Source organism: Mytilus californianus, unplaced genomic scaffold (genome assembly GCF_021869535.1).
Source record: "Mytilus californianus isolate M0D057914Y unplaced genomic scaffold, xbMytCali1.0.p SCAF_4, whole genome shotgun sequence".
Lineage (NCBI taxonomy): Eukaryota > Metazoa > Mollusca > Bivalvia > Mytilida > Mytilidae > Mytilus > Mytilus californianus.
In genome coordinates, this window is record NW_026262690.1 from 25,209,464 (window position 1) to 25,235,797 (window position 26,334).

General features: G+C 33.1%; 2 protein-coding genes across 9 annotated transcripts in view; one reads left to right on the forward strand and one right to left on the reverse strand.

Moving 5' to 3' along the window:
• The window catches only part of LOC127737770 (flavin reductase (NADPH)-like), a 68,942-nt gene extending 54,624 nt beyond the window's left edge, over positions 1-14,318 (reverse strand). Inside the window, exons 1-4 of one of the 8 annotated variants that reach the window (XM_052248675.1) lie at positions 14,086-14,318; positions 11,538-11,745; positions 3,901-4,065; positions 2,580-2,819 (exon numbers count right to left, since the gene is read on the reverse strand). In XM_052248675.1, the coding sequence (XP_052104635.1) occupies positions 2,674-2,819; positions 3,901-4,065; positions 11,538-11,745; positions 14,086-14,223 (657 nt within the window). In that variant the 5' untranslated portion in view covers positions 14,224-14,318 and the 3' untranslated portion in view covers positions 2,580-2,673. Of the gene's footprint in view, positions 1-2,579; positions 2,820-3,900; positions 4,066-11,537; positions 11,746-14,085 lie in introns of those variants that run through there. The other 7 variants (XM_052248680.1, XM_052248678.1, XM_052248679.1 and 4 more) reach the window with 7 other exon arrangements.
• A 5,183-nt stretch (positions 14,319-19,501) lies between these two features.
• LOC127737775 (BTB/POZ domain-containing protein 6-like) lies at positions 19,502-25,484 on the forward strand. The gene is made up of 3 exons (XM_052248684.1): positions 19,502-19,562; positions 21,303-21,559; positions 22,940-25,484. The coding sequence occupies exons 2-3, from the start codon at positions 21,303-21,305 to the stop codon at positions 23,955-23,957; spliced, it is 1,275 nt and encodes a 424-aa protein (XP_052104644.1). The 5' UTR covers positions 19,502-19,562; the 3' UTR covers positions 23,958-25,484.
• The last annotated feature ends 850 nt before the right edge of the window (positions 25,485-26,334 follow it).

Genomic DNA, 26,334 nt, shown 5'->3' on the forward strand with positions numbered 1-26,334 from the left:
GAGGCCTTAGAAATGCACTTTCTCAACAACAAAAATTAAAACAAATAATAACTATTTTTTTATCTAAATTGGTGTTCATTCTTCATTAAGACAAAAATACATTTCCTGTAAATTAAATGTAAAAGTGCCTAATGATGAGATATTTCCAATAACTGTTAAATAGCAATATAATGGGATATAAATGTAGAACAAACAACTAAGTTTTATTGCAGAAAATGCTCAGGTAAGAGTAATGCAATTTTGTATATTATTTCAACCAAATTTCTGATAATTGCAACTAATTAATTTGAACTTGATTATTGACTTATGTCAGATGATGATGACACTCTGATTTTACAAGTGAAATAAAATTTGCTTGCATTTTTGATACATACTTTTTTTAATTTTTTGTCTTTTCTTTGAAAAAAAACACATCTAATTAATCATTCAGCTAGCTAGCAAAACTAACAGAATATTTTAGTGTAGATTAAAATAAATAAATACATATTTAGGTTTACTATTGAGAATGTGTGTATTCAGTTAGGTGTGTAATAAATTGTGTCTATTTAATTATGTAACAGGTCATGAGATATTAACTGTGGTGAATTAAGCCTGGGGTCATTTCCAATTACCTTTGATTGTAATTATTTGAAAATCATGACAGTTGATAATCATACTGACTCTTACTTGCCAATGGAAAGAATTGGAGTAATACCATTTCAAAAAAGTGTTGGAATCAACTTAAATATATTAATACAGATGTTGACCTACATTTCATTGAACAACAACTTACACATTAGATAAGATATTAATATAATACTTTCAAATTTCTTATCATCTGATTCAATTGATGTACAAATACTCTTTCAAATTAATTCATAAATAGTAAATCATTATAAAATTTGATTTACAAAGGAACTAAATGCAAGTGTATATCTAAAATAAAAGGGTTGTTCGACCAATCTTTTCTTGATTTAAGGACAAATAACATGTCAAAAGTTGGCAGTTGATGATTAAAATGGTGTAGAAAGTTTCTGCAAGTCATAAAAACACATAATTAGTTTAATATCATGTCTTCAACTTAGTAATCTTCACCATCTCCAAAAACAGAGTGATCGCATAGATCCAGCATGGCTGAATCAAAAAAATAAAATATGATTATTTTTTTTTGGTTCAATCATTAATGAAAGTCATATAGTGAAATAATAATTCGCTTTTAGCAGCCAATTTAGTTCAATTTTGTCAAACTAAGATAAGAAAAATCGCTGATGAATTATTCACACCTCATTGAATTCGTATTCATGTGACCTTCAATTTAACCCCTTAGCTGGAGATAGGTTACGCATGTATTCAGCTATAAAAAGGTAATGAATGTCAACATTGAAAGTGAAACAAGGATGATCCATTTTGGTTGACTAATTCAATCCACAAAAAAATCATTATTGTACAGGTAATCACGATGATAATCATCTTTTTTAACTTACAATATGAAATCAAACAGATCTAGAAAAACCAAATTGCACGTGGTTGTTATCTTTTTGTATTTGATATTTATGTTTATATCGGGTTATATTACCGTCGGCAGTCTTCGGGTGTCATCTCGATGGTTAATTAGATGACGTCTATAGATAAAAATGCACACGAAATGTTGATACATATTATTGAGTCCATGTATTGTTAATTGTTTATTTTAGACCTTTTTCTAATTTGGATATACGTTTTAGTTTAGAAAATTGTGTCAAATCGGTGAATTTGACAGCTAATGCCCCTTTAAACAGTGTTTTATTGGTAATAATATTGATTTTGTTTTTTAAATTAAAACATAGCTAAAAACTGTGTATTCATTTATTTTCGTATGTATTCATGTTCGTGCCTTAAGGAAAAATTGTATTTTTGCGGATATTTGATTTCGTAATTTTACATACCCTACATACAAGCCTATAGAAAATTTGTAGTTAAATGAACATTTAAATTCGTACTCACGAATTGATACTTTAGTCTGGGAGAACAAGATTTAATTATTAGTTGTAATTGGCTCTTTAAACTAAATTCCAGTGACTGCGATTGCTCTTATATCGGTGCTTCGTGTTATTGTTTTTATGTTATTTGTTTATTTGTGCCTCGTACCAATCTAATTGCAACTGATTTTTAAAACTTGTTCTTGTGTTGTGCTGTTACATTATTGTCCATGTTAGAGAGAGGGTTATCGCTCACAAACATGTTAAATCTCGCCACATTCTTAATGTGTCTGACCCAAGTCAGGAGCCTGTAATTCAGTGCTTGTCGTTGATTCATGTCTGCCATATTTGTTTTCCGTAAACTGTATTTGTTATTAATTAGTTAATCAGTTTTCTGGTGGGATTTTTTTGTGCAGAAGTCCACTCTTAGGACCATAATTGAAAATTGGTAATGTGTTTTACTTTTAGGATTCCTCTTTCGGTATTGCTATTTAGGTTCTTTTTAAAACTTGTGTTATATTAATTTGATTTAAATATTATGCTTTAAGATTATTTATATGACATTTCGCTTAAATGGCAATATAGGTTTGTGCATAGAGACAAACATTTTTTACCATTTCTTCTTGGTTTTATCAAAATAAACATAGAGAAAGATTTATTATATATATTATCATATCATTCTTTACAACAATGAAATATAAATAAAGAAAAGAAGAGAATTTGGTTTTGGTCTTCTTTACGTTTCAAGTCCTATAGCAACACATTTCTGGTTCCAGTCATGGCTGATAGCACATTCTAACATAAACTTTGCAACGTCACGCCGTGGTATTCTTCCGACAATGTCTGGAATGCATTGTCCCTCCTCTGCTTTTATTTCTTTTTCTGTAAAACGTGAGAAGTGTATAATCTGACAAAGCAGCACACTAGTTGGTGTCCATAAATATTTCAGATTAGTTTTATTTAATAAAAAAATATTCAACAAATTAAAAGTTTGATTTGCAACTTTCATGGTTAACAAATGTAGTCATCTGATGTATTACCCGAAACTTGCTAATCTTATTGTCAGTGGAAATCAATACGTCATTTTACAATGTTTTACAAAAATATATAATGAAAAAAACTATCCCACAAACTTTTATAATAAATGCATTTATAAAGTACATGGATAATGACTTTGTTGTTTTGCAGTTTATCACAGTTCAAATGATATTGCATTTGAAATTATTTAAATTCGACGAAATGGTTAAGCGAGATTTCCAAAATGTTCCGTTTACCACATTAACTGTGATACCAGTTGCTATTTTGCTATTTTATAATTACATCCTAACTCCTTTGTTCTGTGTCGGATCACCCCTACCAGATCATCCTACCTTGAGTTTCTTTGTTCTGCATATTTTCTTTTGTTCTGTAACATTTTGGCGGGAATGTCGAACACACAATAAAACTTAGAAATATTTAAGCGGAATAAGACTTACTTTCAAAATTATGTAGAAAAAAATCCACTAAATTTCCAGTGTCTATGTAGGGAACCGAACTCAAGACCGTTAGCATATGATGCCAGGATTCACACTCCTACGCCAAGACGACTGGATACAAACTCTCTGTTAATTTAACATATTTAAGCGTTGTATCCGGGGCTCATAAAGGGTATATACTATATAGTAATATATAAAGTATATTATAATTATTGTATGGCATTCTGAACTAGATTTTATGAATCGTAAATGGTTTTTTTTCATATAGTCTAGAAGAGCTGGCATGTAAAATAGTTATCCCACTCGGACTTGGTGTGTCAGTGTAAGATCATCCTACGGCCTCCGGCCGTCGGGGTTATCTTACACTGACACACCGCGTCCTCATGGGATAACTATTACGTAAATATATATATATATACGAATGTTTGAACAATAGAAATTACTCATGACATTTAAAGTTTCCATATTATCTTCGTATTTGTTATTACCTGAACTTGGATCGTTAGTAAGCCCAGGTGGTCGCACGACTGTGTAGTCTATATCCGGACAAGAATCTTTCAAGTAATCTTCCATGTCTGACATACTTTTAAATGTACTCGACAGAAAAATAGGTCTCAAAAAGTATTTAATTATTCTTGGTTCTTCTGGTGTACCTTGAAAATTTGAAATAATATATGAAACTCAAAAACAAGAATATATGTTCATGGGACAAAATTCCCCGGTTGCGCGATCTCTTTTCTATGTTCATTGAACAATGAGATAGGGATCAAAATCGTAATTTAGAATATGATTTTAAAGTGACATCATAATGAACATGTATTAAGTTTAAATTTGATTATCCAACAACTTCATGGTAAATTACTCTTAAGATCAGTACTTTGTGTCTTCAGTTTTTTGTTACTGTAGATGTTTTTTGTTTTTGTTTTTTGTGCTTAATACCGATCTGATCAGTCGAGCCATATCCAACTGATTTTTACAAACATGTTAAAACCCAATATATGTCCCAAGCTAAGAACCTGTAATCCATTGGTTGTCGATAGTTGTTGTCTGTCTTATTAGGCCGTTAGTTTTTCCTTAAATTGTTTATAAGATTACTACTAGTATATGGTTTGAGTTTTGCTCATTGTTGAAGGCCGTAGGATGACATGCACTAGTTCACATCTTTGTCCTTTGGTCTTAATGGATACTTTTCTCATTGTCAACCAATTATCACATCTTTATGTTTAAACTTTAATCAAAAATGTTAACAATATTTGGGACGGACGCAAAGACCAGAAAACATAATGCCTCCTACATACCCATATACACACACATATATATATATATATATATATATATATATATATATATATATATATATATATATATATATAAGTCTAAATTGAAAATATATATATATATACAAGTCTAAATTGAAAACAACGTTCAGACCTATGATTGCGTTGGATAAAAACCGCAATTTTTATACGTGCATGTGCATGCAAGACAAATTTCTGGATAGAGGGGTCTAAATACAGCACAAACAACATTTTCCAAAAGACCAAAAAAGCGAAAAAAGTATATTTTAACAAAACGCATTTGACTAACAGGTCGAACAACAGATGTTCTTAAAACCCTGCTGACTGCCATTGGCGATTGGCTTATCTAAGAACAAAAATTTGCTTCCGCAAAATTGCAGATTTAACATTGTTGTGCTGATATTTAGAGTAATTATGAATATATATATATATATATATATAAACAAGTCTAAATTGAAAACAACGTTCAAACCTATAATTGCGTTGGATAAAAAACCGCAATTTTTATACGTGTGCATGCAAAACAAATTTCTTGTTAGAGGGGTCTAAATACAGCACAAACAACATTTTCCAAATGACCAAAAAAGTGAAAAAGTATATTTTAACAAAACGCATTTGACTAACAGGTCGAACAACAAATGTTCTTAAACCCTGCTGACTGCCATTGGCGATTGCCAAATAAACGGATCACCGATGTAATAAATGGATCTTAATTATAAATTTAATACTAAACAGAAAACAATAAACTTGCGGAAAAGATGATATACCGCAAACAAAAGGTGCAAAGGTTTTTGTACACCATATCCGGATTTCGACAATTAATGTCTCTTCAGTGATGTCAGGAATCGAATCGGTATTTGGAAAGCCATACAATTTACCTCAATTTAGGATAGACTCTTGAATTTTGAGGAGTCAAAATAGGATGAACGGATCATATAAACCCGAAGGCAAATATAATATATATATATATATATATATAAAGTGATTAGAAAATCAACCTAAAGATGTTAGAGTAGATCTGTTTCTTTACTTCCTCCCCGAGCGGGGCTGGATCCTGTATTTTTTATTTCTTACTTCTACGACAACACCGCCTAGCATTGCGCAGACACCTTATCCTCTCCTCTAACTATAGCTGATAAAAATCAGCTTCCGTTTCGAGTGGTGTTCCATTACTGAAAATATCAGCCTCCTGCAAATATTTGCTGCAAGTCTGCAGCGAACTTGCTGCAGACTTGCAGCGAACACAAAGTCTGTATTTGCAGCATGTTTGCTGCAAATGCGCTGCAGGTCTGCTGCAAACAATTTACCATGCAAACGAGTGTTTGCTGCAGACCTGCTGCAAACATTAATATGCAAATGAGTGTTTGCTGCAGACCTGCTGCAAACATTTTTATGCAAATTAATCTTTCTCTTGCGTGTTTTCTGCAGACCTGCTGCGTGTTTGCGGCAAACATTTATATTCAAATTAATCTTTCTCCTGCGTGTTTGCTGTAAACCTGCAGGAACTACATACATTATACAATTAACCAATGTCATGTTGTGTACACATCACATTATCTATATTACACAGAAAGTTCTGAAAAAGTTAGGTTACATGCATACCTGATTTAAATACTTTATCATTTGCAAAATTATCATAGCATAAGTTAATACCTTTTAAAAAGTTTTTTTGTTGTGTACGTGCTCAAATGAATTGCATGCATGCATATCTAAAATACCAAAAAAAAGGTTGATTTGAAATTTATTTTGTGCATATATCATGTATATACAGCTAGTTTAAAAATCAATATTGTCACAAAATTCAACTTGCGTTATTACAACAAAATATTTGATAAGTTACAATCTCAAAACATATTAATAGAGAGTATTGTATATTGGTTACATGTTTGAAAATGTTTTTCAAACCTTCATGCATTTGTATTTGTGGAGGGGACGAATTTTATAAGTTTACACTTCTATGAAGAATTTGTACTTACAATAATGTCTTTGAAAATTAAACTTTTAATTTCCAATCTAAAATGCCTCCCTGAGCACTAATATATAACATGACTCAAACACCATCAACATTTTCAAATTTCAAATCTTTATCTTCCAGGAAGTTACCAATAGTCATGCTCAGTCATTTTATGTAATTCTTGCAATGCTCTTGCAAACATATAGAATTGTCAAAGATTTCTGCAATCTAGCTGCGACCATCCCTTATATTCTAGTTATACCCCGCTTTAAAAAAGTGGGGGTATACTGTTTTACCTCTGTCTGTCCTTCCTTCAGTCCATCCGTCAGTCCATCCGTCAGTCAGTACGTCCGTCCACTGAATATTTTCGTCGCATTTTTTCAGGAACTACTTTACAAGAATTTCTGAAATTTGGTTTCAGGGTTTATATGAGTAAGTTACACCGTGTGATGTGTTTTCAGATTCATCACTCAACAACTTCCTGTTTACCGAACCCTTGTTTTATTTTCACTTGTATTATTTTACACATGATAGCCAAGTTGAAAATTTTCGTAACATTTTTCTCAGGAACAACTTGACAAGGATTTCTGAAATTTGGTTTCATGGTTTATATAAGTAAGTTACACCGTGTGATCCGTTTTCAGATTCATCACTCAACAACTTCCTGTTTACCGAACACTTGTATTATTTTACACATGATAGCCAAGTTGAAAATTTTCGTCACATTTTTCTCAGGAACTACTTGATAAGGATTTCTGAAATTTGGTTTCATGGTTTATATAAGTAAGTTACACCGTGTGATGCGTTTTCAGATTCATCACTCAACAACTTCCTGTTTACCGAACACTTGTATTATTTTACACATGATAGCCAAGTTGAAAATTTTCGTCACATTTTTCTCAGGAACTACTTGATAAGGATTTCTGAAATTTGGTTTCAGGGTTTATATAAGTCAGCTATACCGTGTAATGCGTTTTCAGATTCATCACTCAACAACTTCCTGTTTACCGAAATATTTCGGCGGGGGTATCATTAGTGAGCAGTAGTTCACAGTTTTACTTGTTTTCCTGCAATCTTACTGCAAACATAATTGTTTCTGCAAGCTTGCAGCAAAAAGTTGCAATGTTTGCAGGAGGTTATTATTCAAAGGGTTCCTGCAAGCTTTTTGTTTGCAGCAAACCTGCAGCAAGTCTGCTGCAGATCTGCAGTAAACATTTCAGTCCTGTAAAGGATTACCTTCTCGTAGGAATTAAACAAGGATATCTGATACAATACACGAAGTATTCTTTTAGTGTAGAGAAATGATCATCTACTCATCTCTTCAGTATAATTACAGGATGCTAATCTATTTTTAGAAGCGTACAACCACTGTAAATTAATATATGTATGTGTCTGCCTTTATATATAAGTGCCTATAAATAGCAACACATAACATACGAATCTATTTGAGTGTGGATTAATCAGTACAAAGATTAATTCAATTACACAAATGAAATTATAAATTGCCTAACAATGTAATTTTAACACACTATTGAGTATGTGAATATTAGAATGTTTAAAATATTTACAACGCGATAAAAAATAAACGCAATATTTCGCTAGACAAACTAGCTTCATCAAGCGTGCATCTATCCAGGTGAAATCGGATGTAGATAAGAAACTTTTGCAGCTCACTGTACATAAATTTAGCTGTCTTGTAAAGAATTCAAAATTTGGATGAAGTTCAAGATTATTTACAAAATTGGTGGTTGAAGTTTGCAACGTCCATTGGCCAATATCAAAGGATAAAAAGGACGATGCTGTGTACTAAATTATTCTTTATCTTTCCTGTATCTTTTCTCGTCTTTTTCAATAAGACCATCAGGTTCTTTAGTGTGGAGCTGTTGGATATTAAATTTATCCATTGTTTCTCCCTCATACTGAATGCCACAAGTGTTACATGTTAGTACATAAATTGAGTTCTCCGTTTTACAGTTGGAATTTGAGTAAATGGTATAACTTTGTTTTGTAAAGGAGCTGATGAAAGAACTGCTTGTATTGGCAGCTTTACAACATAAGCAATTCCTTCTGCCACATTGTTTGTAGCAACCGGGAGGTGGAGTAGGTTGCTTTGTTAATACAGCTGTCACTAATTTGTCACGGATGTTTTTAGGTCGTCTGAAGGCCATGACTGGTGGTGAGGAAAATACTTTTTTTAAATTGGAGTCATTTTCTACAATTTTCCAATGCTTTTGAACAATGGATGACACATTTTTAAAATCAGGATGGTAAGTGAGTACAAGAGGTGTTCTGTTGACTCCTTTATCTTTATCCTTGTATCCTCTGCCTATATATATATATAAGTACGTCTGAACCAGTGACAACTCTACAGCAGATTAATACATCGGATCACCAGCAGTGATGGTGATACATGGCTGTGTACATTCTGTATATACAACTCGTCTAAACATCAGCCCAACAACGTTAGATCTGTAAATTTGCTAATTTACAGATCTAACATTGTTGGGCTGATGTTTAGACGAGTGGTATATATATATATATATATATATATATATGTAGGACTCCGCGATGGTACTCCAACCGTGATAGTCATGTTGAAGTGCGATGGTTTAAACTCCAAATCGTGATAGTCACGATGAAGTGCGATGGTTTAAACTCCGAACCGTGATAGTCACGATGAAGTGCGATGGTAAAAACTCCGAACCGTGAAAGTCACGATGAAGTGCGATGGTTTAAACTCCGAACCGTGAAAGTCACGATGAAGTGCGATGGTTTGACTTTGAAATGCGTTTTTGACCATGCTATATTGTGATGATCGTATTGTGATGCTATATTGCTGATAGCTACGCCGAAGTGTGTTGGTTGTAACACAGAAGTGCGATGGATCACTAAAATTTCAATGTTTTTTCATATGTCAATGTAGAGGTAAATTTGTTTGTAAGATGCAGCTTTTCAGTTTTTTCTAAGTAAACCATCGAGAGTATAACCCGTTTAAATTAAAACAGTCATTATGAATAGTCATTGAATTTCCAGTCATAACTAACGTTGTAGTTTACTTTGTTAAAATGATTTTTTCTGTATGTGCCTGTCCAAAGTCAGGAGCCTGTAATTCAGTGGTGGTCGTTTGTTGCTGTAAATCATATTTGTTTTTCGTTCAATGTTTTGTACATAAATCAGGCCGTTATATTTCTCGTTTGAATTATTTTCATTTGGCATTTCGAGACCTTTTATAGCTGACTATGCGGTATGGGTTTTGCTCATTGTTGAAAGCAAAACGATGACCTATAGTTGTTAACTTCTATGTCATTTATTCTATGGTGGAGAGTTGTCTCATTGGCAATCATACCACATCTTCTTATTTTTATATTGGACAAAAATAGGCCAACGTTTTTACAATCGTTCAGGACTCTACATGCAAATATTATTTCCATTGAAACTAGCACTGATTTCAATGACTGAAAAACGTGGTAATTTTTTAAAATGCAATATGATAAGGGACTTATCAACTTATCAACGTAGGTAGTTTATAATGTAACGGAAGAAATATGGAATGTTTGGTAGGGACACGTAATTTATCCTTTTATAGCCGCTCTATTATGGTCTCATTACGGATTACCATCCCAACCAATGCGTTCATGTTACAAGACAAAATGACACATGAAACACAACTATCCTATTTGTGAAACAAAAAGATCAATAGTTTGATGGATATCAGATGTTTAAATTCAAGTCGTAAATATTTAATGCATATTCAACATATGAACAAGTAAATGAAGGGCTTATAAACTTTTAATGCTACCAGAGAATATGAATGTTTAGTGGAATTTAGCCTTCCGTAACGGATCCTATTATTTTCAAAATCTACAGAAGAAGATTTGGGTTTTTTTTTATGAATGATGGAGCATGGTATTCTCTGTCCGCAGACAGATTTTCCGCATTATGATATTACGGTACTAAACGTGAAACTCGTGAGAGAAAGTATGTAAAGATAAACTATTAACGGAGAATTATATTTATATGCAGCAAAATTAAAGAGGACAATCTCTCATTTAGTGTGAAAGTGTAATTTAAGACATTTAGACCATCATACTTCAGGGAACGGAACATCGCACTTCAGTGCAAACCATCACATCTCAGCGTTGCATCGCACCCCGATTCTTACATATATTAACTCACAAAAGTTCGATACACATCCAAACTGTTATTATATTGGAAAAATATGAATTTTGAAATGCACAATAAATATATTGAAATAACGAAAAATACAATTTTACACAAACTATATCGTAAAGCTAACCGATAAATCCAGTCAATGTTTACAAAAGGGCCAAGCTGATCTTCTAGTAGCGTGATTGTCTTGAGATCGCGATATTGTGGGATTGATTCTCATCCAGGTCGAACGAAAAAGAAGAATTTGCTACTCCACTTTTGATTTTTAGAAAATTAGTAGTTGCTACTTCTCAGACAAGCAAGGAGTAAGAGCAAAGACTTGTCGGCTAGGATTCAGAATACTATGTCCGGGTAGGGTGACATATTTTTCTTGGGACTGCTACCTTGTGACCTAGCTCATTAAAAACCCGAAAGTCATACTATGCATTTACAAATGTTGTCTGAGATTGCCCTGACATCTGACGGACTTTTTTAAGACTGACCCATCATGATGCCAAATGGAACCTTATTTGGAAAATTTCTTCTAAAATTTATGCTTCTAAAAACAGAGTCAATATTGGTAATAAAATACAGGTTAGGTATAATAAGCGCACACAATTCGAAATAACATAATACGGAAGAACTTAAAAACCCAATATGTAAAACATAACTTTTGTAAAGAACAAAACAAATGCTTTTTATCTTATAACATAAATATACTTACTAACTGTGCCCCAAGAAGACATACAAATAAGACGTTTTTTGTTTGCAGTTCTCATCGCGTTGACAATTGGTTTTATGCTGTCTAAATAAAATGTGATTGGAGACCATCCTAAAAAACTTGTTCGACATCCAAGACAAGATACCACGGCGTCTGTGTTTTTAAAAGTTTCCACCAAGTCATCTTCTTTTAGGATGTCCACTTCTTTCACCTTGTTAAACAAAAGCAAGTATGACCAGTTTCCGAACAATTTATGACCACATATTTAATTTCAAAAAGTTTTTCTATATTTTCTAAAATGTACTTTGTCATAGATTGGTGTGTGTACTTTGTGGTTCTCGCAACACTATGTTGTATTTTTTAACATAAATTATATTTCCAAATCGCAAACGCTTAACTAGTATTTCTTTTCAAAGCTTAGTCAAAATTTTGATGGAAGTTAAGTTATGCCTTGTCTTTCTGATACAAAAAAAGGATGTCCCTCCGATTCATTTTTTTAATGTAAAACTTGTAATGAAATGTATTAAAACTGTCTTATCTAACAATATAAAGCGTCGATTTATGTTTATTTGTTTAAAAATCTTTAAAAGTTTTTCATTTTTTTACACTCAGCAATATTAAATTCCATCATTATCGTTTCGATTTTACAACTAGTGAGTAGAATAAATATAGGGAAACTAGCCTGTATACATGTACCTCTATACAGTATTTTAAATTTTGATAATATACTTTAAACATTTATATGTTAAACATTCGAAATTTTATTTCATTATTCTTTTGCTTTCAAGATGTTAGCAAAAACAGCCGCATTAAAGATCAAACGTCTACTTTAAGGGGAAAAGGTATATACGTTTTAGAAAAGTAAATACCGCTGTAGAGAGGGTATTAATATTGAGATATCCTTTTTTTTTTATAGATCCCAGAGTTAGTGAAATATAAACGAAATTCATCTGATACATGTATGATAAAATACAAAAATTCACACTAGCTTTCAACCAATCAAAATCAAAGATCTCATAAATACATTTATTTAAGCTATATTAGATATATATAGATACATGTAGATAGATATGAAACATCTGTTGGTATTCACTGACTATATTTCAATCTTATCATTTCAAAGTTAATATTTGACAAAGTATTGAATTGATATGCCATAGGGCTTAAATGATGACATCAGACAATGTAGTGTGTCCATATTAATGCACATCCAACCCAAATAACTACTTACAATAAAAAGGTCTCAATATATATCAGCTTCCTTACTTGTATTCTGCCACACTATTTTTTTGTTAAATTTTACGTGAATGTGACAATGTTTGATCACCCCTTTCGTATTTCTTAGTCATCCTATCCATGTATATTCATCATATAGGGTTGTACAGTGACAATTTGATTTTTGTGGTTTGCTTTACACAAATCTATCAACGAGTTTCACAACAAGAAACCGGCCGGTCATCTTTTGTGAGGGAGGGGGCGGGCTTTTTTTAACAACAAAAAATTGATTTCATGTTTTTTAAACAATGTTGTTTTAAAAATCAAGTAGGAAAAAAAGATTATTTCAATTGAAAATTTGTAAACAATATTGCTTTTAAAAAAATCTTGTTCCTGTAGGTTACTGAAAAAAATAAAGTTGAAAACTAATGTTTTCCCTAGAAAAAACTAATGCCCAATAAAATATGCATGGTCGATGCTTCAGTACATTCTTCAAAAAGTGAAAGCGTTGTATATTTAATATTGGTCCCAGACCTGTCGTATATAGACTGACTTATCACTATGACAAATCATAATGATTTACTAAGTGACATGGACATTTACAATGACCAATGGTCGCTGAACAATCTCTTCTGTCTATAAAAATATAGATTAAAGTTTGTTTATTCTTAATGATGGTGTTATGACTATGTCTATCAGTTATAAAACTTTACTAAGTGCTTCGGAGTACACTATAAAGTACTCTGTAAAAGCAAGTGTACAATCTCCAAAAAACTAGGGATTTAATGTTGGGCGGGGCCAGTCTCCTAGCTTATGAAGAAGCAAAGATCGACACAGGAAAAATCGGCAAATTCGTTCTTATAATGTTATAAATACTACAACTTAACATATAGGACATCATTATATAAAATACCATTTATGGAAGCTGTCAGTATTATCGATTTTGATCATTTATGATGTTATACGTATAAATTTTAATACAAAATGTACAAGTCCATAAAGTCTGCGTTTATTATAAACCCATTCCAGCTGTTACCTTTTATGTTGTAACAATAATAGGCAATTAAAATTATTCTGAATGTATCGTGTTATTTTTGTTCAAGGTGACGATCTCTTTCCACTACAAACACATGTTCAATAACGATGTGACAAACTGCACATTACAAATAAACATCCTAAAAAAAAACATACGAACAGGTTAAAATTACTGTGTATCCTAAATTTATATATCAAAATGCGACCTCTGCTTGAATTTGACCCCGCCTAAAACTTTGCTAGATATATATTCCCATTCATTATATCGCTTTTCAAAATCTCACATGTACTGTTAACATACCTTAAGTTTATCGTTCGTTACTGAGCTAAGTCCTTCAGGATTTCTCACCAAAGCAAAGACTTCGTGCTCATTTTTCAATGATTCCAACACAAACTGCAAACCAGTGGGACCTGTTGCACCAAGAACGGCAATCTTCATAGTACCTGTCAGTACTGATATCCACACGTTTAACTTGTCATCGATTTGATGAGGTAATAGTGTAATGTAAAGGAAGTAGAGTTATCTCTCTTCTTTCAAAAATATACGCAAAATGTGAGATAAGTTATTCCCCTTGGTATTATTGAATATCTCCTCGTTACCAGTTGCGGATCCAGGATTTTTAAAGGGGTCAGGGGCCACCAAACTAGAAAAAGTATGGAATGAAATAAGTAAAAAGTCTAGATTAACCATAAATATAGCTCTATAAGGAGGCCCCGGTCACCCCGCCCCTCTAAATCCGCCTCTGTTTACATATTAGATTATATATCATTCAACATTTATAAAAATAAAAATAAATCCATTTACATACTTACAATCATCCTTTCAGTCATAATTATTATTTTTATTTATCGTTAACGTTGAATGATATATACAATCCACTATAATGGGAATACTAAGAATTTTGCGCTTAAATAAATGATAGGGCTATGTTCTTCTCATATATTTTATGTTGGTATGATACTAAACCCCTTGCTTGATTTTCATATGATGAAGACATACTCTTTCAATCAGTTTAAGTGAGGTCTGGGGCTGGCATGTTAGTAACTGCTAGTAGTCCTTTGTAAATTTATGTTATCATTGTCATTTTGCTTAGTTTCTTCTGTTACCTATTCTAACATCGGACTCGGACTTCCTTTAAACTGAGTTTTACTGTGCGTATTGCTATGTGTTTGTTTATTCTACATTTGCTAGAGGTATAGGGGAAGGGTTGAGATCTCACAAAACATATTTATCCCCGCCGCATTTTTGCGCCTGTCCCAAGTCCGGAACCTCTGGCCTTTGTTAGTCTTGTATGTTTTTTTTTTTAATTTTTGTCAACTATATGTTTCGGAGTTGTGTGTGACGTCCGTTTTCTCTGAACTAGTACAGTTTTATTTAGGGGCCAGCTGAAGTTTGTCTGCGGGTGCAGGATTTTCTCGTTGTGTTGAAGACCCATTGGTGGCCTTGTGCTGTTTTCTGCTACTTGGTCGGGTTGTGGTCTCTTTGACACATTCCCAGTTTCTATTCCCAATTTTATGATACCGATTTAAGTAGATTACCCAATACTAATACTCTTTATTACTTAGTGGCGGACCCAGCACCCCCCCCCCCCCCCCCTTTTTCCCTGTCGCAAAAGTTATTAAAAAAAATATAAAGTTTTCACGATATAATTTATATAAAAAATTTCAATTATCGGGAATTACGCCCCCTTCAAAAATCCTGGATCCGCTCCTGGTAATCATGTATATATGTACATAACATTATATACTGTAACAAAAGTTTCTGCTATATGGTACAACACACAAAGCTGGCTTGTTCACTCCCTACATGTGATTTTAAATTTTGTTTCTTAACAGTCAGTAGATCAATCTCCGACATTCCTCTGACATCAGAATCTAAAACTCGTGCAGCTGTAATACTACTTGCGTAGAACCAAGCGCTCTGGCCAAACTGACCACAGTCGCCTATCAAAATAAAATTTACATTTCCATGCAGTTTCTGTCGTTTCCTTTATTAATGCGTTAGTAGTTGGGAATCTATACACGATGCATTATAAGTATAGCAATTTGATGAGGCTTATTTCTGCCGTCGTCGTTGTCGTTGTCGAGATAATTAAGTTGACTTGCCGAGATAATTATCTCAACAAACCTACCTAATTATCTCGACAATTCGACTTCACGACGATAGAAATAAGCCTCCATAACAATCTGAATTAAGTTACATGTTATTGTCTTTTAAAACGATCTGCCATTACTTTGACAGCAATATCATTCAAATTTTATATTCATTGTATAGGGTCGCGAGATATCTTGTGATACAGTCACATTAAATGAAGTATTGTAAACAAAGGTCCAAATAATTAGAATACTCGATCATCATAGCCAATCATGAGCCTTTTTTTTTTTTGGCAAATACAATCCTTATAATTAGATTATCATTATAACACAAATTAACTGATACATTTACAATTCCAACTTTTCTCAAATGAAACAACCAAATTAAAAGAAAAGAAAAACATGACCTATAGTACGGAAGCGTATAGGTATCTTTTTTTGTTGTTGTTACTATTGACTTGGTGCCATTTAACCGTCGAAATATAATTATAAAACTAAGTATATGAATTTAAAATAGCTGTATTAACATCTTTCTTTAAAACTTGCAGTGTTAGAATTTGATGTATTTATTAAATCTGTCAAAATTAAGTTGTATTACTTAGCGGATCTCCGACAAGCCTCACCGATGCCGTCTATCGTGTGACGGTTGCATCAAAACCAAGAACCCAGCGCTGTAACTAGCCATGAAGTTGTATTGAGTATACCTTACTATCTGCTTACCCTTCCGGAGCACTTGAGATCACCCCAGTTTTTTGGTGGGGTTCGTGTTGCTTAGTCTTTAGTTTTCTATGTTGTGTCATCTGTGCTATTATTTGTCTGTTTGTCTATTTATTTTTGGCCATGGCGTTGTCAGTTTGTTTTCGATCTATGAGTTTGAATGTCACTCTGGTATCTTTCGTCCCTCTTTTACTACACGTGTTACATATTTCTTTGTTTTCAGGTTTCAAATATACCCACCAATATCGTTTTATTTCAACGGAACAAGGGATCAAAAATCCAATTAGATGAAACTAATGGAATTTCTAAAAAGTGTGTCCCGTCGCCAGTGGTTGTATGACAGGTTGCACTTTTGTAAAATGAACAATGCAATTTCCCATAGAAATTCTTTTTAAAAAAGCCTAAAACTTCGCCCCTTTTACTACGACATTTCATCCAAAATCTTATACCGGAATGAAAATTTCACAAACTTACTCAGACTTTTTTAATCGGGTCAAAATGTATCGATTGTGCGGCATTTGTTCGACATTGGTATGCCTTCAATTCCTTATAACTTAAACATATGGTGTTTATTTATCTCAACTTGTACGATTCGCTCGTATATGTAACAATATATAAGTTTTTAGCGAGAGAAATTTATGTATTACTGAAAAATTATTACACCAGGGTTTTCGATATCATAAACTAGTCAAAACATTTACTAAATTTATCATCGGTATAAGGACATCATTCGTAAATATAACTCAACATGCAGACATCTTATACGTTCGGGTATTTCACATCCAATCTTTTATGGTAATATTCTTTACAAAGCACAAAAATGTCAGTATTCACCTCAAAAGCTAACAAAACCTTTAAACAGACTTATTAAGAAGGGATATAGTTACGATACTGTTGTCAGGTCATTAAAGATTGCATATTTTGGCTTTAATATTGATTCATGCACTTATAGGGTCTTTGCATCGGAATTAAACATATTTATTCTAAAACCAGTTGTTGGCATGACACGGGTTATGTTCTTCTCATATATTTTATGATGGTATAATACTAAACCCCTAACAGGAGGGATTGTGCCTGATATTCATATGATGAAGACATAATCTTTCAATCAGTTTAATTGAGGTCTGGAGCTGGCATGTCAGTAACTGCTAGTAGTCTGTTGTTATTCATGTATTATTGTCATTTTGTTTATTTTCTTTTGTTTCCTATTCTGATATCGGACTCGGACTTCTCTTAAACTGAGTTTTACTGTGCGTACTGTTGTGCGTTTGTTTTTCTACATTGGCTAGAGGTATAGGGGGAGGGTTGAGATATCAAAAAACATGTTTAACCCCGCCGCATTTTTGCGCCTGTCCCAAGTCAGGAGCCTCTGGCCTTTGTTAGTCTTGTATCATTTTTTATTTTAGTTTCTTGTGTATAATTTGGAGTTTAGTATGACGTCCATTATCACTGAACTAGTATACATATTTGTTTAGGGGCCAGCTGAAGGACGCCTCCGGGTGCGGGAGTTTCTCGCTGCATTGAAGACCCATTGGTGGCCTTCGGCTGTTGTCTGCTCTATGGTCGGGTTGTTGTCTCTTTGACACATTACCCATTTCCATTCTCAATTTTATATGCTGAAATTTCTTACTACCATCTCCTTTTTCTTGAATCTTCCCACAAAAAAACCTTTAAAATACTTGTCGTTCATGAGGTTAGGTAAGGGGAGGGTTTGGAGCCCGCAGACATGTCTAACCCCGTCACATTCTGTATGTGTCTGTCCCAAGTCAGGAGCCTGTAATTCAGTGGTTGTCGTTTGTTGATGTCTATCACAATTGTTTTTTGTTCATTACTTTGTACATAAATCAAGCCATTAGTTTTCTCGTTTGAATTGTTTTACAGTTTTCATTTCGGGGCCTTTTATAGCCGACTATGCGGTATGGGTTTGGCTCATTATTGAAGGCCATAAGATAACCTAGAGTTGTTTACTTCTATGTAATTTCGGTCTTTTGTGGAGAGTTGTTTCATTGACAATCGTTCCACATCATCTAATTTTATATGATCATTCATTTGGACCTCTATCCAATAGGTAAAATATTTCAAAGCTGTGTCTTTATGAAATAAAACATGGGATCATTTATGGGAATCAATAGGCGAACAAAACAAAATACTTTGAATATTTAGTAATCCCAAAAGAGGCATGATGGATAATAATGGTGTGTATTTACCTAGCCGGTGCAACCTTGATAGAAGTCTGGGACGTTGATATAATTAATTTGTTAAAGCCCATCATTTCACATTTTCAGAGGCGGATTAAGGGGACAAGGAGCCGCCCCCTTACACAGCTACATAAATGATAAATGCATCATAGGTGGATCCAGGGGGGGAGGGGGGCTGGGGGGCCCGGGCCCCCTTTCGTGGGAAAAATTTGGTTGATTATATAGGGAATCACTGAAGCATGACTGGAGCGGGCCCCCCTTAGGTCAGTCAGCGGGCCCCCCTTATGAAAAGTTCTGGATCCGCCACTGTGCATATATAGATGTTTTTACAAGTATTACTCCAAACGTTGGCTCGGCAGACCCCACCTCCCCCCTTTTAAAAATCCTGGATCCGCGCCTGATTTCTGAATATACATTTAATACGCCAATGACAAAATTATGTTGCTTCTAAAAATACTCCTATGTATACATCTACGCATGTTTGAATGTTGATAAATCGCAGTCGGACGGTTCTTTGATGATCAATTTAAATTACAAAATTTCTTTTCTGTGTTGTATTCTAGAGGCTGTTATTTCCCTCGAAATCGGTTTATATATAATTACAAGTGGCACTCGTATGAAATACCACTTAAAAACAAGGATTTTAATCAATTTAATTTTATAGTTTTATTATATAAAAAAATAACTTGAAATCCGCATTTTTTTCCATATCCGTTCGTTTTCGTATCGTTATTTATACAAATATATTGTATCTCTCTTTAAAACAAAAGTAAGTAATTATACTAACATTCTTGCAGTATTTGTATGTGCCTTCATGCATTTCTACCGCTGTTTATATTTACAATGAGTCACCGAATTAACTTAACGTTAAATTAGGCATTTATTTACTTTGCGTAGAAAAATTGTTACTGCCGGTGTCATATAAAATAGTTACCTGTTTTCTTGTACCACTCGAGTCTCGGTGATCTTCTTTACAACTACATTTATTTATTATTGTTCATATGGTACTGTACCGGTATATTTTTTTCATAACTCAGTAATTTTTCAACAAACTTAAGAAGGGTGGCTATTGTGCTATAAAATTAAATCCCAACCTACAGTCTATTTTAACATTTTATCGGTTTACCAGACGGACATATTTACAATAGATATATATATATATCGTCAGAGTACCCAAATTGCACCTATTTTGACAGTTTTTTCATATACGTTTGTTTATGATCCAGACAAAAGTTCCCATTCTGTGTTTATTTTGTAGATGTATCCTTATTTACTTCATATATAGTTCTACCGAATTAATTTTGGATCCTTATTGAATCATAGCAAAATGGGGTTTTTAACCAGTAGATTTACATAATAATTATGACGTCTTGAAAGGATATTTTAATTTTTTGCTGTGACGCCTTACTACGTACAGTGCATCTGACGAGACTACCCAGTTTAACTTTTTTGTGTAATCAACTCCTTTCACATACATGTATTTATCCAAAGTCCTTGAAGAAGATGTGGTATGAGTGCCAATGAGACAACTCTCCACGGGGGGGGGGGGGGGTCTCTTCCTATATGAAGGTATATACATATGTGCCGCTGGAATGGGTCCCATTTTTGATAAGTCAAATATATCAATGGGGTGAAATTTTACCGAGGAACTATATCAATAGGTAGTAATTGACTAATTGTGATATATTGTATATGCATATAGGTACTATTTGAGCTGATAAATATATGAATGGGTTATGATTTCGCTGTGAAATATATATATAGGTAGGGATTTCACAATTATTCAATATATCATTATGAATGGGGGGGGGCGGGGGGGGGGGAGGGGGTTAAATCCCAGCTGCACAACTGTATCCAAAGTCCCATGTACAGACAGCTATATTTTCCTCTTACAGTTTAAACCATGCCTTTTTTTTGCAACGCCAGATTGTTTTCATTTGTAATTTAGTAAACAAACAAAAAAAACCGGAAGTGGTGAATTGAAGTTGACTGTACAGTGTACTCGGCCTCATTATTGATTCCAATATTGTTTTTTTTTTTAATTTCCCCTTTTCTTGATTTTTCCTTAGAATAAATTGGAAATGTATTCATTACACAAGGTAAGTTGTTCCTTCTTTATATGATTTATAACCCTTGAAACTTTTGCTGGAGATCTCTCAATGTGGAAGACCAAGTAAAATCTTAAGGTACCGGTACTTGACGTTTTTTAATTAACAAATGGACAGATTTCAACAAAATAAGGAAATTGTAAATAAAGCAAAATCTTATCTTTACATAGATCTTAGGAAAATTATCTTTATATCAATTATAGTTAAATGGGGTATCTAATTTAGACACGGTAACGAAAGAATGAATGATTGCTATGCACATTTTTTAAAACATTAATAATACAAGTAAAGTTTAAATAAAATATGGATAAAAGTAAAACAGAGAGATGGGAAAACATTTTGAACGGTTCATGTAATGTTTAACACCGGAAGTACACTGATGTTAGACTATTTAATTGTAGATGTCCTCCATGACAGACGACTTGGACTGGCAGTTAAATAAAACCCTGCCAGAATGCATGTTGTATATGTTGGAACATGAAATAATGTGTGACATTTCCTTTCGAGTTGGTCCAGAACATAGAATACTGAAAGCTCATAAATATATGCTGTGTAGCCGAAGTCCTGTTTTCTATATCATGATGCAAGGTTCCTTGCCTGAAACAGACGATATAGATGTCCCGGATGTTGACGCCGAAACTTTCCGTGTCCTATTGGAGTAAGTTCTAATCAAACCTGCAATAAAATAAAGCATGCATTCGAAGGAGATTATTATTTTCAGCCGCGAGTCCGTATTAGATTTTCTTTTCACGCCATAAGGAGGGAGTCCTTGTTTTATATCTAAAATATTATATTTCCCTCCCAATGTTGAGTATCAAGTTATCCAAAATTTAATATTTTCAATAATAAAAACGAAATTCAATAAACTGTTACATGTATAAAGTAAATATTTTATTGACACCAATACGTCAACTTCAGTCTTTCTGTTTGAATCGTACTTTCGGTTTTACATGTTAATTAAAGACTTGTTCGTCATAATTTAAAAGACTTTTACAAATAACGAGATTATGATATCATTGTGTTATTTTGAAAACTTTGATTGGTTCCTGCGCCAGGCGACCAATAATCAGCACGATGAACGAAAAAAAATGAATTATCATGTGCACGTAAAGTTATAATATGACAGAATAACTACCCTTTTGATGTAAAATAAGGAGATGTGTTATAAATATAAAACACGACTACGACATGATTCCAGAATGCTGGTCATGCTAGATAAAACCCCTGTGTATACTTAAATGCTTGATATATTGGTTAAGCTATTACCATCTCTTGTCGTCTGTAGTCCGTAAAGATTTTCAAAGATTTTCTCCCCCGAAAAAATCGAAATGATTAAAATTGAACGTAATTGATCCTTTGTGGGTCTACTTTATACTTTGTAAATTGTACTAGCATACAACCAACATGGCCGCAATAGACAAAGATAAAACATAAGGATAAAATGCAAGTAATAATTGTCAATTTCTTGAAATCCATAAATTGATAGTTTTAAAAATGTGACAAGTTGAAAACGGTCAGAATATCAAGATCTACTTACTTTCCATTCTATTAAAATAGTTTTGGATATTATCTTATAAACAATAATGGATACAGAAAATCTATCAGCAGCAAAATTGATACATCACAAATTTGGATCTACAAATTATTCATTGTCCGTTAATATTTCAATACCTGCATGCTGAAGGGATATTTAATTTTGGAAGGTGGTTAAGGAGATTTTAAAATATTTTGTATCCTGATTTTTGGTAAATACATGCATATTCATATTATTTTCACAGATAAACACTACATGCTCCTTTGGGCCTCCAGTGTTATGTGAATGAACTCCAATGGCTGAATAAGAATTGAATATTACAGTGTGTTTTGTCACTTTTTATATGTGTACATATTAGTTTAAATAAAGGATTGTTGAAGCAGTTATGTTTTTGCATTTTAAATATATAGATGGAGTGGCGTATCAATCTATTTGAAAGTTTTAATCTTTAAATTATATATCCATCATTTAAATTTAACACGAACTTTTGTATTATTTTTCTAGACATATTTATAGTGACAGTGTAGCAATACCAAAAGACAAAGTAAGTAAAGTACTGTATGCATCAGAGAAGTATATGCTTCCCAAGCTGAAATGTGCATGTGAACAGTTACTACAAACCCTAGCCACGTCATCTGACGCACCTATTGTACTTCAGACAGCTCACTCCTTCAACATGACAGATTTACTACATGAGAGTTTACAACATATACTACAATCTCCCAAACAATGCTTGAATTCTGAAGACGCATTGAATATGTCTGCTGATTGCTTGGAAATGATATTGAGTTCGGACGAATTGATGCTTTCGGAGGCGGCAGTATTTACTTTTCTTTTACAATGGGCTACATATCGTTGTATGACAAGCGACCTGGAGATAAGTGACCAGGATATACGAGAGACAATGAGTAGTCTTCTTTACTGCGTGAGATTTCCGTGTATGGAACAAGATTTTTTTACCACAGAAGTGTCAACCAAAGACATTTTATCAAAAGACGAATTGTTGTCAATCTATCGATCTTTTAATGGCATAAAAAGTGAAATATTTTCGGAATTGAAGAGGAAGGAACCGGTCGCTAACAGAGTTATTCGTTATAGTAGCCTTTCTTCAACTGGTTCCTGGATAAGCAATGAACAAGATGCAGTCACACTTACATGTAGCAAACCAGTATTTCTGAAAAGTATTCTCTCCTTCGGAACAAAGGCTGCAACTGCTTGTCTGTCACCTGGTGTTGAAATTCGAGATAGCACTGGGGCAGTTTTGTCGAGTGTTCAGAGAGACATATCCGTTGGCTTTTGTGAAACATTTGATATAGATTTTCCTCAACCTGTGCATTTAATGGCGAATGTGATGTACACTGTAATTTCAAAGGGTGTTTCTAGGAATGTGTACTATGGAGATAATTGCAAGAACGTTGTCAATGTCAAAGACATGACTTTCACATTTGGAGATTCAATTCAAAGCAAAACGGCTACATCAGCTGTCTTCGGACAAATAGCTGGCTTTACTTTTCATTTGTAGTATCTTCATTGTATATTATGTATATGTTTAACTGCTTTACATATTATTCATTGCATATTCTATATTATGAGTGTTATCAAAAGTTCACAGCACATTCTCGATGTGACAATTTAACATTTTACAATATTATTTGGTATATTTTTTTTTGCATATAGTGATGACAGTGATTGTTTCTAACATTGGCTTATATTTCTTGGTGAAAAATATTTATTCTACATACATGACATGTTATAGATATTTATATAATTATAGCCTATGTATGAGGTTGATACGACGATATATTGATCTGAAAGAAGTATATGGACTTAGGACGAAGTCCGAGGTCGATATACTTCTTTAGGTCGAGATATCCTCGTATCGACCTGGTACTTAGGCTACGATTGTTATGTTATTATTGCCAATAAGCCAGAAGTAGAGCACCATTTCATTTAATTGGTTGTTTCGATTGTGTCAGATATTCTAAATATAACAGTGCAATATCCCTTTTCTATCTGCTGTTTTCAGTCTACATTTGAAAATATAGTCGAACATGTGACTCTTCCTAAACGAATCAAATTAGTTAGAATATACATAATAATTATATCCATGTACAATGTAACTACTAATATATGAAAAATACATCACTGTCACTGCTGTTACTAGTAAGGGGATCATCTATACCTTTACTGTAGCAATGAAGGAGGAAAGTGTCAGATTTGTACAGAACATGTTATCTTTTACACATAATTGTGATGGCATTTTAAGTGAAGAACAACTCTGCTTTAATTGCAAGCTATGAATCGAAATTTTATGAGATTATTCAGTATAGTTAAAATACTGTTGTATGGTGTGATATGATGATTTTAAATTTGAAGATTTTTATATACATGCATCAAAAGTTATACTTTTTAAGGATTGCATGACCTGCAAATACATATTGTTTTATTGTTATTTTCTTGTTTTGATTCCCATTGTGTTATTATCTTATATTTTTATACTATCTTAATCGGATATGATATACTTTTTGTTACGATGGAATGTTCTTCGCCTGTGTGGTAATATGTCTGTATTTGTCCCAGCATATATATAATATCAATTTCACGCCCCTTTCGATTTGATAGTTTATGCTTACTTTATATTTTATCAATATACTATTTATGAGAATTTATCACACGCTTCCTCTACAATTTAATATTGTATGTTGACGGCCCCTAACTCTCAGGCTAAATAGTTTTCTTTTCTTTGAATATTTATTAAATGCACTCGTTTTCTCCCATGTATTGTACTTACTTACAAACAAAATTGTAAACATTTTAAATTATATATTTTGTATGTCGTTGTGTTGGTTATATTGCGATGTTAATATTATACTACTCAGTACTATTTACTTATTTACTTATTTACAAATATTTTATTTGTTGTTTTTGCTGATATTACGTCTTTGCACTATTGATTTTCCATTCGAAATATGCTTTTATGTTTAGTTTGAAGTTAGTCGCATTTTAACATGTATGTGTTGATGTTTGAAACAATAAAAGTTTAATGGAATATGGTATTATAATTGAATCATTCTCACTTAAAATTGATTCAGTCTTTTAAAATAAATTAGAGCAAGCAGACATATACGATTTTCTTCTGCTTTAAAACTGCTACATTGGTAGAGATGTTGTATATAAACTGTATAATGTGATACCGATTTTAGAGTACTCACAAAACGTTGACATGTTCGTGGAATTATCGTCGTTAGATACGCCCTAGACTCAAATATTTGGAAGTTGAATACATTAAACTTTGAAGAGCTTCAAAACCAAAGAAAGCCTAAGATGACAAAGTCTTCTATTTAGAGCTCGGGTAAGTATCAACATAAGTTCTACGAAACTGCTACCATCAATGTGCATGTTTTTTATATTAACAATATATTTGTTAAGTTTGTTAAAAAAAAAATTTCAGACAGTCAGCGTTTCCTATTAGAACATATTGTGCCCTTTTCTTCCACTTTAAACTTTGATGAATAATCTCCTTATTTTTTTTATATTTATACAGAAGTTCTCAAGAAGAATGAAAATAAACTTGCATTATCCTTTTACTTCCCGTTTCATTACAGAGATTATATCGTCCTTGAAATTGGCGACCGTGTTGACCCTCCCTATCCTTTGAACTTGAAGAATGAAGGATACCACATATACAATACAAAGCTGCTTGCCAATGAGAGAACTATCCATCAGAGACCAAAACACGTGAAAGTGAGAAGCCATAGGTCACCATACGGCCTTCAACAATGAGATAAACCCATACCGTAAAGTAAGCTATAAAAGATTCTACAGGACAAAATGTAAAACAGTTCAAACGAGAAAACCAACGATCGGATTTATAACACAGCAATAAAAAAAATGTGACG